This window comes from Microchirus variegatus, assembly GCF_963457635.1.
Source record: "Microchirus variegatus genome assembly, chromosome: 8".
Lineage (NCBI taxonomy): Eukaryota > Metazoa > Chordata > Actinopteri > Pleuronectiformes > Soleidae > Microchirus > Microchirus variegatus.
The window spans coordinates 4,913,706-4,929,165 of NC_139809.1; the positions used below are offsets into that span (position 1 = coordinate 4,913,706).

The 15,460-nt window shown below is 42.1% G+C and overlaps 1 protein-coding gene across 1 annotated transcript in view; it reads right to left on the reverse strand.

The window, feature by feature from the left end:
• The window catches only part of scaper (S-phase cyclin A-associated protein in the ER), a gene marked incomplete at both ends in the record, with an annotated part of 58,402 nt that overhangs the window by 2,976 nt on the left and 39,966 nt on the right, over window positions 1-15,460 (reverse strand). Inside the window, 5 exons of the mRNA XM_083893994.1 lie at window positions 4,514-4,663; window positions 6,288-6,513; window positions 9,197-9,352; window positions 11,019-11,245; window positions 12,646-12,769. Coding sequence (XP_083750120.1) covers window positions 4,514-4,663; window positions 6,288-6,513; window positions 9,197-9,352; window positions 11,019-11,245; window positions 12,646-12,769 — 883 coding nt within the window. The remainder of the gene's footprint in view (window positions 1-4,513; window positions 4,664-6,287; window positions 6,514-9,196; window positions 9,353-11,018; window positions 11,246-12,645; window positions 12,770-15,460) is intronic.

A 15,460-nucleotide genomic window follows, 5' to 3' on the forward strand; every position in this document is an offset into this window, starting at 1 on the left:
GGGGGATCCAAACCTACAAATCACCAGCCATCTCATAATCCTCTCTATGAACAGTTCCATCTTCAGCTGCCTAAACAAGTTGTCCACTTACAAGTGCCTGACGCAGTCGGACATAAGAGCCCCGGTGGTAACAAAGAACAAGAGTCCCACGCCAACTTTCCACACCTCTGCTAGGTGAACAGAAACACCAGAGCCTGAAACTAGAGATTACGGCCGGAGCGCCATTTCTCCCATTCCAGCTGAAGTATCTGCAGTTCAAAGCCTGACATCATAAAACTAACAACAAGCATCTGAACTCGTACATCTGGCGCAGGTACAACACAGGTCCTGTAAAAAACTCAAGTGTCTCGACTGTTCTCTGCTCTTTCTTAAGTTCACAGATCTGGCTTTTTCAAACAGCTCCCCCGAGTTTTTATGATGCTTACGTTACATAACATCCTCACTGTCCACAATTACAACAAAGAGTGGGTAAAGTTTACGTCCTGAAACGAAAACAAATCCCTGGGAAAAACCCAGCGTCCAAGTAGAAAGTTAAAGCGGATTTACACTACCGTTCAAAAGTTTGGGGTCGCCTACACAATTTTTCCAAGTTTCCCATTAAAAGTCACACTTTCATTCGTCAAAAGAGAATAGAAAATATAGTCAAGACATTGACAAGATTATAAATAATAATTTTGCCCTTCAAAATTTGTTTTCAGCTGTGCTAACATCATTGCACAAGGGTTTTCAAGTGTTTTCTAATCATCCAATAGCCTTCCAACGCGATTAGCAAACACAATGTACCATTAGAACACTGGAAATGGGCCTCTATACACCTATGTACATATTCCATTAACGTTTGCAGCTAGAATAGTCGTTTACCACATTAACAATGTATAGAGTGTATTTCTGATTTATTTAATGTTATGTTCATTGAAAAAAAAAAAGTGTTTTTCCTTCAAAAATAAGGACATTTCTATGTGAGCCCAAACCTTTGAATGGTAGCGTAAGTGCAGGAAGGAGAAGGGAAAAGCTCAGCGTCATTAGCTCGTGTGCATGCAGATAAAGTGCTGCCGGATTAGCCAAAGAAATTTCAATTGATGAGACAAAAAATCACTACCACCTTACTGCACAAATCTAATTATATATGTATATATATATATATATATATATATATATATATATATATATATATATATATATGTACACACATATCGTCTTGACAGCTCAGAAAGAGCCAGCATCACAGCAGAGCCAGACACTCCATCCGTCCTCAATACAAACCAGGTCCGTCACAGTAGAAGTGCCCGACTGATAAGACAGAACAGAAACGGCAGGCACCGCAAAGCAACGTTGGTCAAATAACAGTTTAGTGCCTCTTTACAACCTGATTTATTGAGACGTGCACGGTGGTTGGGGGGGGGGTGGGGTGTGTGTAAACCGTCATTTGGGACGACTGGAATCCCCGGAAACAGACATTGACTTAGACGCTCCAACTTGACTTTTTAAAAAAGGTGCCTGTCGGCCGTCTTTAAACCCAATAAAAACGCTGCTGTTTACACAATAAAGCTCAATTACTCTTGATTTATCTCCGCGTGAGCTGACACTGTCATTCCATCTCTGATCATTGCTGCAGATAATTCTGCCCTCAATCTGACCCGACACCCCGTTTGCGGACAAACGGTAACATCTCACTGAATGGTCTGCGCGGATACAAACGTCCTCAGCTTCGGTTTGAGTGTGTTGGACCTGAATTAACCCTGCGAAGCAGAGTGTAGATCATCTACCAAGCTAACAATCAAGCCTTCTCCTGTCAGTCAGCATAGAGTGGCTCTGTCTGCGTTTCCCTACTTGTGTTTACTCTGCTGGGTGATACAGAGTGTGCATTCCCCAACGCTGGCTCCCTATGGTCTGCATGAGCTGCACTTACCCTGCAGGCAGTGAGCGCTTGGTTGTCTCGGATGTAATGGACTGCTGAAGGGAGCGTTTCAACATCAGGTTAACAGGAATTACAGGGCCTAAAGCTCGGTTTGGGCCTTCAGGGCAAGAGGAAACGCCCTCGTAGAGAAGGGGAAGAAGAATGACCTCCGCAGATAAGGCTGAGCTCTGGAGATGTGTGCGGGATGTTCAGCCGAGAGACGACGCTGATGAGAAGCTTAAAGCAAACTGTGAAAAACAATCTGGGAAGTCTGAGAATACCAGGAGAGCGTGTGTGTGTGTGTGTGTGTCACTCACTCAGCTGGCGTGTGTGTGGGCATTTGACACACACACACACACACACAGGAAATTACATCTTAACATTTTCACACGTTGAAATTGCTTGAATCAGGCGAGTTAAGATGTCAGCAGTTTAAAATGACACTTCCATCAGTTGAAAGATTTACCAGATCATCACTGTGCAAGAACAACAAATGAATCACTGTCTTTTTTAAAGACAAGGGGATTACTGGAACACGTCTCTTCAAAGACTACAACGCTGCTAAATGTCAGTTACGGGGGTAAGGGTGTATTTTTTTTCTGCTTTATTTTGTGAAAATGTCTCGTCTGGTGCAGCAAACGCACAAAAAAAAACCTATAGCTCAGTGGCCCCCGTGAGCAGAAACACTTGAAAACACACACACACAAGCCTACATGTGTCACACTCCCAGTGGCTTTTTGTGTCACAAGGTGAATTATTCATGCCCCCCAGAGCAGAGGGAATATATCACTACATATGGTGCTGCTTCAAAGTTCTACTTTTATACACACACGCGCACACACACACACACACACACACACACACACACACACACACACACACACACACATAGATGTGTGTAACATAAAAGCCGGAGTGCCGACTGTGAATCAGCAGTCTCACGACTGCAAAAAAAAAAAGTGCTCGGGTCGGGGCTGCTTTTTTGTTCTGCCAATGCTTACATTAAGTCGAGAAAAGCTCAAGCTGCTCTAAATATTCTTCTTAACGCCGTCCATCTTGGTGCCGAAAGTGAATGCACGCATTCCAGGAAGTGGACCACTGGCAAAGATCAACTCTGTGTGGAGGTTGTGTAGGATCTAGTTTCCTGACAATGTAGACTCAAATATGATTTTTCTCCCCCCACCCCACCCCCGCCCCTCACCCCCTCCCGTCTAAATTAAATTCTAAAACCAAGAAGCAAGGTAAGTGATTTTTTTTTCGGTGCCTTTTCTCTAAACATTCGTCTTGGCACGGCAGTGCTCTCAGGCTGTGGAGGAATGACAGATTTTGCATCAAATTAGCAACAAGCAAATATTTTTAATCCATCGTCTGCGCTGCGGGTGTACAAAGACAAATCATCTGTCGTCTATGTAATTTAATAATCAGGCTAAATTTAATTATTCAATGTAATATGCAAATCGGGTCCACAATGAGCAACAAATGCTAATTCTGTACATGATAATTAAATTGGATAGGAGCACAGAGGGGGACACAGAGGGGGACTTAAGTGCCATAGACGAGAGGAAGGACCTTTAATTTGAAGGGGAAAAATTAGAATAAGTAATCAGTCCATTAATTAATGTGATGGCTGTGACTGCATATTTAAATGTAACAGAGGTTTGTGAATGAAGCTGTGGCTGCTGCCTGTGTGGGTCAGGTTTAACATAATCAAAGCCCAGCCAACTGTAGCATGGCTAATCAGGGGCCCGGTAGACGGGCCATGCATGACAGCCAATTACACAGCAGCCAGGTCTGCTCCATCACATCGCGCTCACTTCAATTGTAGCTTCCTCTGTAGTTTTTTTTTTTTTTTTTTTTAACGCCGCGGCCCGGGCGTGCGGCCCTGCTTTACCGTGGAGGAACAATGGGGTCACTCTGCGGGACAAAAGACGACACACACGGGACCCAAAGCAAGAAAGGTGCCACGACATGAATCTTTAAACGGGTGCTTTTTGTTACAATTACAAAAGTACACCCCTTTTCTGACAAATAATACATGAGAATAACACAGGTAAGGCGATACGAGCCGGGCCTTGTTGATACAACAGACGCCCTTTTCATAATACAATGGGTTTAATTCAGCTTGCGCTTTGGCGAACAATCAGCAAAGTGACAGCAACGGTAGCAATTACTAGACTGTGTTAAGTTGGACTGAAACTAAACGTGATTGTTCCATTGACTTTTCTTTTTTTTTTATTAAAAGAGTATTTTCCATTTCTGCCTTTCTGCATCTGCATTTCTGAGGGTTTTTATGGGTTTTCAGAAGCTGTTCCTAGTTGTATGATAAGGAATTTAATATTCTTTGATTTTGGAACAATAGACAGATAAAACACGCAATTTGTAGATGGTTATGGACAATTTCTGGAAGATTTTGAATAAAATTTATTCAACATTATTTATCAAGATGTATCATTTCTGTTGTTTTTTTTTGTATGTATTTAACAGTTAACCAACGCCATACAACACGACTGTCACAAATGAACACAAACCCTAAACCTCTTACACACACACTCTATATTTTGGTGTTTACCTTCTCAAATGATTAAAATTAAAGTTTTTGGTTCAGGTTCAGTTTACCTGGTTGCCAGGGTGGTTGACGGTGAAGAATCCCACGCAGGTGATGACTGCATGTAGCAGCTCTTCAGAGGAATGCTGAGAGCAGTACCAGAGCAGGGAGCTGACAATGTGCCGGAAAGCTAAAGAAAGGCCCTCAGCTCCTAGAATAGACTGGAAAACCACAGACAGACAAAGCATATTAGCGCGTTTCACAAGTAAAATCACCATAAATTGTCGACGATTGTAATTACAAAGAGTTGAACCCCATACTAATAGAAAGTAATAAAAAAAGGTTTGACGTTTGGCTGGTGGGGAACATACATGGCGTACGAGTGTAAGCAATTCCACCATAAAACACCCAAATCCTGCTCAGAGATGAGATACTACAAGCAGCTCAGAGACAGTATTTATTAAACACGTCAGTGTGACAAAGCACCGTAAAGATCAAACGGTACCAGTGGAAGTTTGGGTGTGTTAGTATGTGTAACATCCATAAACACCTGAGAAGCTACACGCAGTGGTGGTCAAACACGGAAATTAACACACATTCTCAATATGCTACAAGCATTTAAGCAGCTGTTAAACTGAATAATTATTTATAATGAAAAAAAAGTCATATTAAAGTTTCAAAAAGACGGTATGGACAACGCCACGGTTAACTTCGTGGTTGTTGCATATTCTGTCAACATGGAAACAAAGTTTAAAAAGTATATGTTTAAGTAAAAGTGGTAACACATATTCACCATTAACTAGGTGTTTACTAACATGTATAAGTAGCATACTAGTCCTTTATTATTAATCATTAAGCACATATTTTCACCTTATTCTACATAACGTTATTCTAATTCCATTACAACATGAATTAAGATTTTCCTAAATAAGGTGTTAATACATGCTTAATATTTACTAATAAAGGGCTAGTATGCGACTTATATGCATGTTAATAAGCACCTAGTTAATGGTGAATATGTGTTCCCTAATCTAAAGTGTTACCGTAAAAGTTATGTAAAAATTCTCTCATAAAAACATAATTAGGAGCTGAAAGTAGAGAAGAACAAATGGGTTGAATTCTGCTTGTCCATCCACCAGAGTGACTTTTAGTCTGTTGGGTAAAGTGAAATACAAGGTGATTACAACTCAAAGCCCAAAAAACTAAAATCAACCCCCCCCCCCCCCCCCAAAAAAAGTTATTTAAAATGTTCATAAAACCTCTGCTGTGGAACTCTTTCATTCGCAGCTGTTTTGAGTTGCCCGAGCGTGGCAGGTCAGCGAGAGGAAACCGCTTCAAAGTAATAACGCCGAGACATTAAAATAATTAACGTTTGTTCTCGTGCCTCTCTGTCTATGTGATGACTTAACACAGTGAAGCTGTCACCCCCCCCCCCCCCGCTCCTTCTCGCAGCGGGTAATGTACAGCCCGGCGTACAGTGCTAATCACGCGCGCTCCGTCCTAACGGCTGACCCACCGGGCCTTATGACCTTGGGGTCAAAGGGCACATGTGTTTATGTCCACGGGTCAGTTTTGTCCCAAGGAGAGTAACTCCTCTTCTAATTGCTCTTAACAAAGGGGCCAGCATCAATTTGATCATGTATACACATTTATTAAATCCAGGCAGGATTGTTTAAATATTTGTAGCAAGATAAAAATGACTTCACGGTATCAGCTCTTTGAAATCGTAACCATCCACTGTGAACGGCAATGCAGACGCCGCTAATTCCAAGCTTTAAAACACACACACACACACACGCACACACACAAAAGACAAACAATATATTTTGCATTTGTCGTGAATACCTGGAATGCAGATATGTCAAGCAGGGCAAAACTGTTGAGGAAGCGGATGCCTTGCAAAGCCACCTGGATGACCCCGGGGCCGTAGGGTTCCTGACTCTGGGAAGCAGACTCTGGCAAGAAGCTGTGCAGCAGGATACAATACAGAGTGTGCACCACTCCCACCAGGTCTGTGGACTGCAGCAAGGGCGTCAGTCCAGTCGGGTCCTGATGTTTGTTGTCAAAAGCTCTGGAGAGTGAGACGGCGGACATGATTTGTCAGAAAATAAAAACAAAAAATTCAATAAAGCACACACTTTTGAGTTTTCATTCTGTGCCTTTCTGCTGTTGCATCTCCTTCACTGTTATCTAGAGGCCAAGGAAGGACACAAACTGAACTTCAGCAGCTTCTGGATTTATTCACCAGACAAGACCTTAGAGATAAAGTAAAATTATCTCCCATATATAAGGGATATTTTGCTAGCACTGCTGTATATCCTGACTCCACTCAGTGCTTGCGGGTGGACGAGTACCAAGTATAAAATCTGTTGCTCGTTGACGTGCTGGATCACAGCTGCTCTTTAAGTTCATTTTCAGCTCTCTGCGTGCTTCGCTTTTAAACGTACGTGGAACGACTGCGCTTTGCGTCGTAAGGAGCTTCCAGTATATCTCACTTGTTAACGTAAATGGTTTAGATTAGCCACTGCGAGCCAGTTAGTTTGCAGATGAAGAGTGGAGCCGTCAAAATGGTCTCTTCCGCTTCCCACTCCAGCAATAGTAAACATAGTAACGCCATGACGTTAAGTTCAGGGGCTCAACGCTGGCGGATTGAACTGAGCTCGTCTGGCAGGGCGCGGAGAGCCTTGGCACATTAAATCAAAGCCCACATGAGAGGATTCGAGGATAAAAGGTGCTCGCTTCACTGGAACAACAAGCGACCCAATTGGTTAAAGGGATTGGTAACATCATCCTTTCATTGTAAATGACATTTAATAACAAAGCCAAGGATAATGCTGGTTTAAGCAGAGGAGGTACGGGCTTGACAGCACAGAGATCAGGCTTCATTTAAGTCAAAGATCTAACCAATGTGTCTGGGCAAGTGACATAAAAACATTCAGAACTCAAAATAACTTGGCAAAATATATATATATATATATATATATTTTTTTTTTTAAATAATCAATGATATTAGAATTTCTCAGAAATGATAAAACAATAACAACGATTCTTTTAATGTTTTACCTCCGACTCGTTATTTTCTGCCATGAAGAATATTTAATATCACAATCGGCTGGTTGCGACAGCTTTCACTCGTCATAATGACCAATTATTTTTTTTTTCTGTGATTACCTTTTTGGTCATCATAAGCCTGAGAGATGCTTCAAAATAAAGACATCCATTCTAGATGGTGAAAACAATCAGTACAAAAACGAACCAAACTAATTTGATGAGAAACCACTATTTGACCTAAAAAAATGGCTGCAAATTTAATTAATTAATAATTAAACCATTCTATTGGGTCTTTTGGGTCACCTGCAGTTGAAAAACACTGGGGCTACAGACTGATGAGTCAAGACTAACTGCACCAGCACCAGCTATGACTTAGAATAGAGGGCGTGTGACCTCTGGGTAGAAAGCTACAGTGCATGCCGATACTTGATGTTAGCCAACAGCCTCTGTGTGAAATATGCTGCTAGGCAAGAACACAGCCTTCTAATGCCATCATAATCCCCTGACAGAGCAACTGGCATGGCCAAAATATTCCGACAAGCACATCAAGCATTCTCCTAACATGACAGACAGAACGTAGCTTGTTGACCATGCTCCGACGAGACCTGCAAGACCAGACACAAGAGTTTTCTCTCATTATATTCGGTGACAAACAGTGACTGGTCATCGCTTCCTTGCAGCTGCCACGGTACAGAAGCACAGTGATTGAAAGAACGATTCATCTTAGAAATGTCCTTATTTTTTGAAGGAAAAGCACTTTTTTCAACATTTCAACATTAAATAAATCAAAAATACACTCTATACATTGTTAATGAAGTAAACGACTATTCTAGCTGCAAACGTCTGGTTTTTAATGGAATATGTACATAGGTGTATAGAGGCCCAGTTCCAGCAACCATCTCTCCAGTGTCCTAATGGTACATTGTGTTTGCTAATAGCGTTAGAAGGCAATGGGATGATTAGGAAACTCTTGAAAATCCTTGTGCAATGATGTTAGCACAGCTGAAAACAGCAAAGTTTGAAGGGCAAAATGATTATTTTTATCATTATTTCTAATCTTGTCAATGTCTTGACTACATTTTCTATTCATTTTGCCACTCTTTTGATGAATAAAAGTGTGACTTTTAATGGAAAAAAATTGTATAGATGACCCTAAACTTTTGAAGGGTAGTGTACCACTAAATACATATAGTTTTATTCCAGTTCAACATTGAAGGTAATACATTATACAAAGGTATATCTGGACCTGCTGCTACCATGGTCAACATTTATTTTCCTTTTAGGTGAGGGATTGTGGTGCTGATGTCGCTCAGCGTGTCTGTGTGCTTAGCCTCTGTCAGCAGTGCCACTAAACCTCTCTTAGTGGAGGTCACTGAAACGCACATGGGTGGGCTCCCCCCGCACTGCAGGCTAAGGTTTATGGTGAGTGACAGGGCGCTGGGTCAAGTAGATACCTATCTCTGTCTGCAGTAACGACAGCTTAACCGGCGAGCTGGCTGGAGGAAACGACCTGCTGGCTGATTGCAGAGGAACCAGTCTTTGTTTGAGTAACCATGAGCCTGTCTTTATGGATCCTTTCAGACATTTAAGAACCGACAGTGACCGAGTCTCTGCCGTTAGATGCTCGGAAACAAGTTTTTGTTTGTTTGCGAAGATCAGGAGCTCACAGACGTGTTTAATTTTAGTGTAAGAAACATACTCACCGTCCAGTTGCGACAAAACAAAGCTTGCACATATTGTGCAGCAGAGCAGAGGCTTGCTGGAGAAAAGCCGACATCTTGGGGTGCTCGTCAACAGGACTTTGGACGGACAGGAAGCATCCGTACAGCTTGTCAATCAGACCGATGTTTACCACATAGCTGTAAGACACACACACACACACACACACACAGGAGAAAAAACATGCATGGATTAAATTTCCCTGAAAACTTAAAAGCAAATTTAGCATGAATGAGTTCCTTTGCGAAAAAGCTCATCTCACACAGGCAAACAAAGGCCTTTACTGTGCATACTTCCACAGCACTGTAGCTGAAAGTGGATACCTCACCTGGGCCCTCCACCCCCTGCTATTACTGTGATATCTCCAATTTGTCTTTGCCAATGTAAGGGGCTCATGATCATGTTCCCTGTACTCTTTCAGCCACAAATCACCACTAATAGTGTCATTAGAGGGCTGTTCTGGCCCCTGTGCCAGCCCAGCTCCAGGCCTTTGACAGTCTGCTGACCTGGGCGCGTCATCTCACAGCTCTCCGGTGTGGCTGCACCTTCAGGCTCGGGCCCCGACAATCTATGAAAATCTAGCGAGTGCCACATCTGCCAATCAATGTCACCGATACGATCTGTGCCACTGCTCCTTATTTTATCAGCGGTCTTGACTCTTTGCTGCCTTCGCATACCTTTTTTGTTCGAGCTGTCACTCACCAGGTCCTCGCCCACAATAACAGGTGATTATGACATATTTACAACTGCCACGGCAGGTCATGTGACACTTGAACCCAAGTCCCATTGTTTTGACTTGATCCTCTTCCACAGCTTTACTTGGGTTGAAAGAATCTTTCGTCACAGTGACTGCTAAACTTTAATGTCCGCTTGCTATTTGACAACCAGCTTGGTGGTCGAACCTATTCCGTTTATTCCCGACATCTGAGCACACATTGGAAACATTAATAATAAGGAAAGGGACTAAAAGGACTTAAAGTCAAACTGAGAAACTAATAATAAGAGGGAAGGAAATGGTAAACTCCTTTCTATGTGATATATGGACTAGTATAATGGCAGAGTGTTGCAAAAGCTAAAAATGTTTTGATCTTTTGTCCTTCCTCACTAACGTATACATTATACGAGGCAGTCGAGCTAAATCTTGAGCTCGTACTTGGGATTACCAGCCTGGAGATACCATTTTTCTCAGGCCCTCCCCTGTCTCCAGGGTTACGACTGGGTCAGTGGATGAGAGTGGCGGGCCTGTGCAGCTGCTCTGTCCAGATGAATCATAGCTTGTGGGAGGGATGGTTAAAAAAAAAAGAAAAAAAAAAAAAGGCTGCACTCTTCCATAAGGCTTCATCAGGCTGGGCCTGCCTTTCCTCACAGCGTACATTACTGCAACACTGCACAGACCCCTACAGCCTGTACCCACATGGCTAACTCAAACACCAGATTCAAGAGGACCTTTCAAAGCTTTTGGGAAGTGCTCTTTGTTTATGCTACTTTGTCCACCACCCCCAAGAACTGATTTGACTTGAAATGTGGCACTAAATGTGCTGAAAAAGTACAAGCTGGAAGTGTGCCAGAATAAATCGTCATTCTTCCATTCTTCCCAAACTAAGACACCAGTTGGACCACTTCCAAGAGATCTGAGTTTTTTTTGTCAGCCTATTCTTTACACGCGGCTGAGGAAATCAGAGGTGGGTCAACTCTTAACCCAGCGTAGGGAAGTGGAGAGGGGGGGGGGTGTACTACAAGAGGGAAAGGGTTGCCATGTTGGAGGGAAGAGAAGCAGCGTGACAGTAGCCACCGGAAGGAAAATACCTGATGAGGTCTTGTGTGCGATTGTTGAAGGACTCAGTGGTAGGCTTGACCTTGTCATCCGGGGAGGGAATCTGTATGTTTTCGCCTTGTCCAAACTCTATGAGATGTAGCCACAGGGACCCAAAGATAGTAGCCGTGGTCTGTAGAAGGCACGTCGTCAAACCCTCAAATACTTGTTTGTTCACAGTGCGCCCAAAAATGGGCTTGTCCTCATCTGGGACATAGAGCTGCGAGAGAAAAAACACTCAAGAATTAATAAACTGGGGGAAACTATTGGGTCAGCTTTCTTAATAAACCTTAATGCTACTAGACACTTAAACAAACAAGGTACTTCAATTTCCAGCATGCGTAAAATTGTTATTCAATTAACACTCAGCCTTCGTTTTTTCATTTACATATAATTATTAGCTATATTCCACTTTTTAATTCATTTTTAAGCAGAATCATTTTAATAATAAACAACAACAATCATAATATTCATGGTGGAGGCGCACAAACACAGCAAGAAAGCTGGTGCAATCACGAAAAGATGTACTCTGAACATCCTTCAGCCTAAAAAGATGAAATCCTAAAACAAATGCTGTATACAAGACACTAGATTAGAGCATTTTTGCCGTTTCACATTTTCAGGCAAACTTGAATGAAATACATACGCATAAGTCTGTTTTTTTTTGTTTTTTTTTAAATAAAGTGCTGCTAAGAAGTTAAAACCCGTTCTCATTTGGTCTAATGGTCGGGGTGAACGCTGACAGCAAAGGTAAATCCACCGACATTCTCCACAAATCTAATTAAAAGTGGACATGCTCACATGGCAGCACTACCCCCACTGCTTTACTCTATTGCTCATGCACACGCATACCAGAACATAGACATGCACACGTACAAGTAATAGTTAAATTGCAACTCATCAAAGGGGGAGGGGGGGGGGGTGTGTGTGCAGGAGCACAAGTTTGTCGAGTCTAATTCTTAATCTGCGTTGCTCACAACAGTTAGTTTGTCTGCTGCAGCGCTGTTGGATATGTCAGTCAGCAGAGCAGCTGCAGGGATATGTTTTATATAAACCGAAACATACGGGCTAACCTTTCCCCTGCTCGCCCTAAGGAAATATGACTGCTTTGGATTGGAACTCGGCACTGGAGAAGGGAAGCCCCAGTAGAGTTCATGTATGTACCACAACCCTGTGCCTGAGCCGCGTCCCGTCTGTGTTGTGAGTTTAGGCAGCCCCAGCGAGCCGCCACCTTTAGAAGTTTGGAGTGGGCTGATGTTTACAGTCGCTCTTAGAGAGTGCTGAAGGATACGGGGCCGACATGTTGCCACAGTGCAGCCTGCCTGCCTGCGCTGTCAGTCAGGACGCATCTGTAGCAGACTTGAGCAACGGTTTGTTACCCGCTAGCTTGTCTTGCTCTGTCTTTTATTAACACTACAACAGGAACAACCACCATCAAAGACAGGACTTTGTCTGTGATCACAGTACGTCGAGAAAACAAAGGATCTATACATTTATGTGAATTTCTGATTCTTTGTGAACATATTAATTGCAAAGTTACAGTACTTGAATCAAATATAATAAAGCCAGAAAAGTGAAATATTGAATAATTTGCTGTTTTTGGGGGGTGCAAACACTTACCGTTAGCTGATGCATCAGCAGGTCAATGAGAAGTGCTATCTTGTTGCTAAGCAGCACATAGGCACAGTTGAGCGGGCAACAGGAACATGCCAGGTAGTAGGTGTTTACAGCAGCACAGAGAGATCTGACAAAAAAGATGACAAACCATTATTAAAACACAAGTTAGAAACGCCACAAGGCACGATAATAACAGTCCTCTGCTCATAATTCATTAGAGAAACACTACAACTGTAATTTAAATGTCTTCCCCCCGAGGTACGGACAAGACTATCAGCAGTCATCAGGAAACCAAACACACTCCTCTGTGTTTGTGGATCCTAAAGGGCATAGTTTGTCGCGCTGTCAGTGCAAGTAAAGAAGCCGATTTGGGGAATAAAAACTCTACTTATGTGGAGACTCCCCCTCGCTAGAGCCACCGTCAGAGAAGCCGAACACAATCGCAGCCCCATCTTGGCCGAGATGGTGCCGCGTTTCCGCTGGAGAGATAAAACTATTCCTCTCAGCAGCTCTTCACAGCCGCCAGGCAGCAGCCAGGGCCTGAGCCCAGCCTCTGTATTATGTCTGCTTTAAAACAAGTCCCAGAGAAGATTAATGCTTCAGATAACTGACCAATCATTCTGCTGTGACTGCTACTCCCCCTCTAACCCCTAGTTTCATCAGTTAATATTTTCTGACAACTGTATATTTTTTTTCCATTGGCAGAATGGCATGTCCTATCTGCTCAGTGGTAAGAGAGAAATGTGTCTCTCCGGTGCCTAAAGTAGGCCATGTTTATTTCAAATGGTAAACATTTTGATATCTACCGAAACCTTCACATCTGCTGTGCATTTTCAGTTAAACCATGCTGGCAATGGCATGGTGAAGGAAAAGAGATTAGCCTGGGGGCAGACCAAGGTCTGTCAATAACTTCCTCTATCCTCTATATAGATCTCTCTCTCTCTTTCTCTCTCATATAATACACTACCGTTCAAAAGTTTGGAGTCACCTACACAATTTTTTCCATTAAAAGTCACACTTTTATTCATCAAAAGAGTTGCAAAATGAATAGAAAATATAGTCAAGACATTGACAAGATTAGAAATAATGCTTTTTATTCAAAAATAATAAGTTTGACCTTTAAACGTTTTCAGCCGTGCTAACATAATTGCACAAGGGTTTTCTAATCATCCAATAGCCTTCTAACGCAATTAGCAAACACAATGTACCATTAGAACACTGGAAATGGGCCTCTATACACCTACGTACATATTCCATTGAAAACCAGACATTTGCAGCTAGAATAGTCGTTTACCACATTAACAATGTATAGAGTTGATTTCTGATTCATTTAATGTTATATTCATTGAAAAAAAGTGCTTTTCCTTCGAAAATAAGGACGTTTCTAAGTGAGCCCAAACCTTTGAACGGTAGTGTATATATATATATATATATTCTATCCTTCTCTCTCCTGTGCTTTGGATTCGCTAGTGGGCAGATTGGTTGTTTTGTCGAAACATAACTGGCGTTGCAAGTGTAAAGCCTGTCAGACATGGAATGTGGTGTTAATGCGAGAAGAATTATATTTAGTCCGATGGGATTGTGTCCAAATCTAACACGGAATCTTACTTCTGTCCACTCACAAAAAAAAAGAAAAAAAAAAAGAAGCTTTCCTGAAAATTGTTACAGTCCAGCATGCCAGCTATATTGACAGTAATTATATTAAAGCATAAAGACTGTATAAAAAAAGGTCTAGCCGGTACCCATAATGGTCGAGTGCACTGAAGAGGTGAGGTAACACAAGATCCCAGCAAAAACTATACTTTGTGTGCAGCCATGCAGAATCAGGACTCTCCAGCCGAACATGAGACAAAGCTCGGCAAAACACTAAAACAACAACTCAAATGCCAGCTCTCAAACACAATTGTATAATTATATGCTTCACACAGCTTATAAAATTCAAACTGTCATGGCTGTCATGTGCATTCCTGCAAAGGACAAGGAGTTACTTCAGAGGCCCGAAGTCACTACTGTGGTTTTAGGGACCATGGTCCCTGTTGATTAGACACCTGCTGACAACTTCGATAAAAAAAAAAAAAATACCCCTTATAATAATAATTATTATTATTATATAATGATGATGAAATCTCAAAATCAACAGTCCGAGCTGCATCCAGAGCAGCAACACTCCTTGGAATTCAGCCATGCAAAACCTTAACGTTCAGTAATGTGATATTCAAATAAGAATAGCGTTGAAGATTTAGAGAAGGGGCAGATTCATCACAAACAATCACAATGACATAGTGATTTAGGTATATTCACGTTCAACTATAAAAGAGCCTGTGTTCATGGTGTTCCCCATTGTTTAGCAGTTGCAAAAGCGGCTGTTAACCATTTAACAATTAATACTTGATTGTATAAATAGGACACAAAAAAAAAAAAACACAAATCTATATACAAGTATTGGCATGAAATTTCTTTCCCTCAACCTGACTCCTATCATATTTTAATTAAATCACTTTCCTCCACGCAGGACAGATCTGACCCTCAGGCTTCCCAAATCGACTCACTCAACCACTCATGTAATGAGCATGCGATTGCTTTGTAACACGGCTAATCAGGCTTGTCTTTGGATGACTTTGAACAAATGCGAAGCCTGTAAAAAAGACATGTTTGAGTTATGCCCTTACACCAGCCTGTACAATGAACCATCACAGTGATCTGTCTTTGGTTTCCTCCCACCTAATTGAGCTTGATGAGCATGACACCTGATAGTCCGCCCTCTCTGGGAATCTCTCTGTCTCAATGCCCCTCCAATGACAGCTCCAGTCAAAGATTT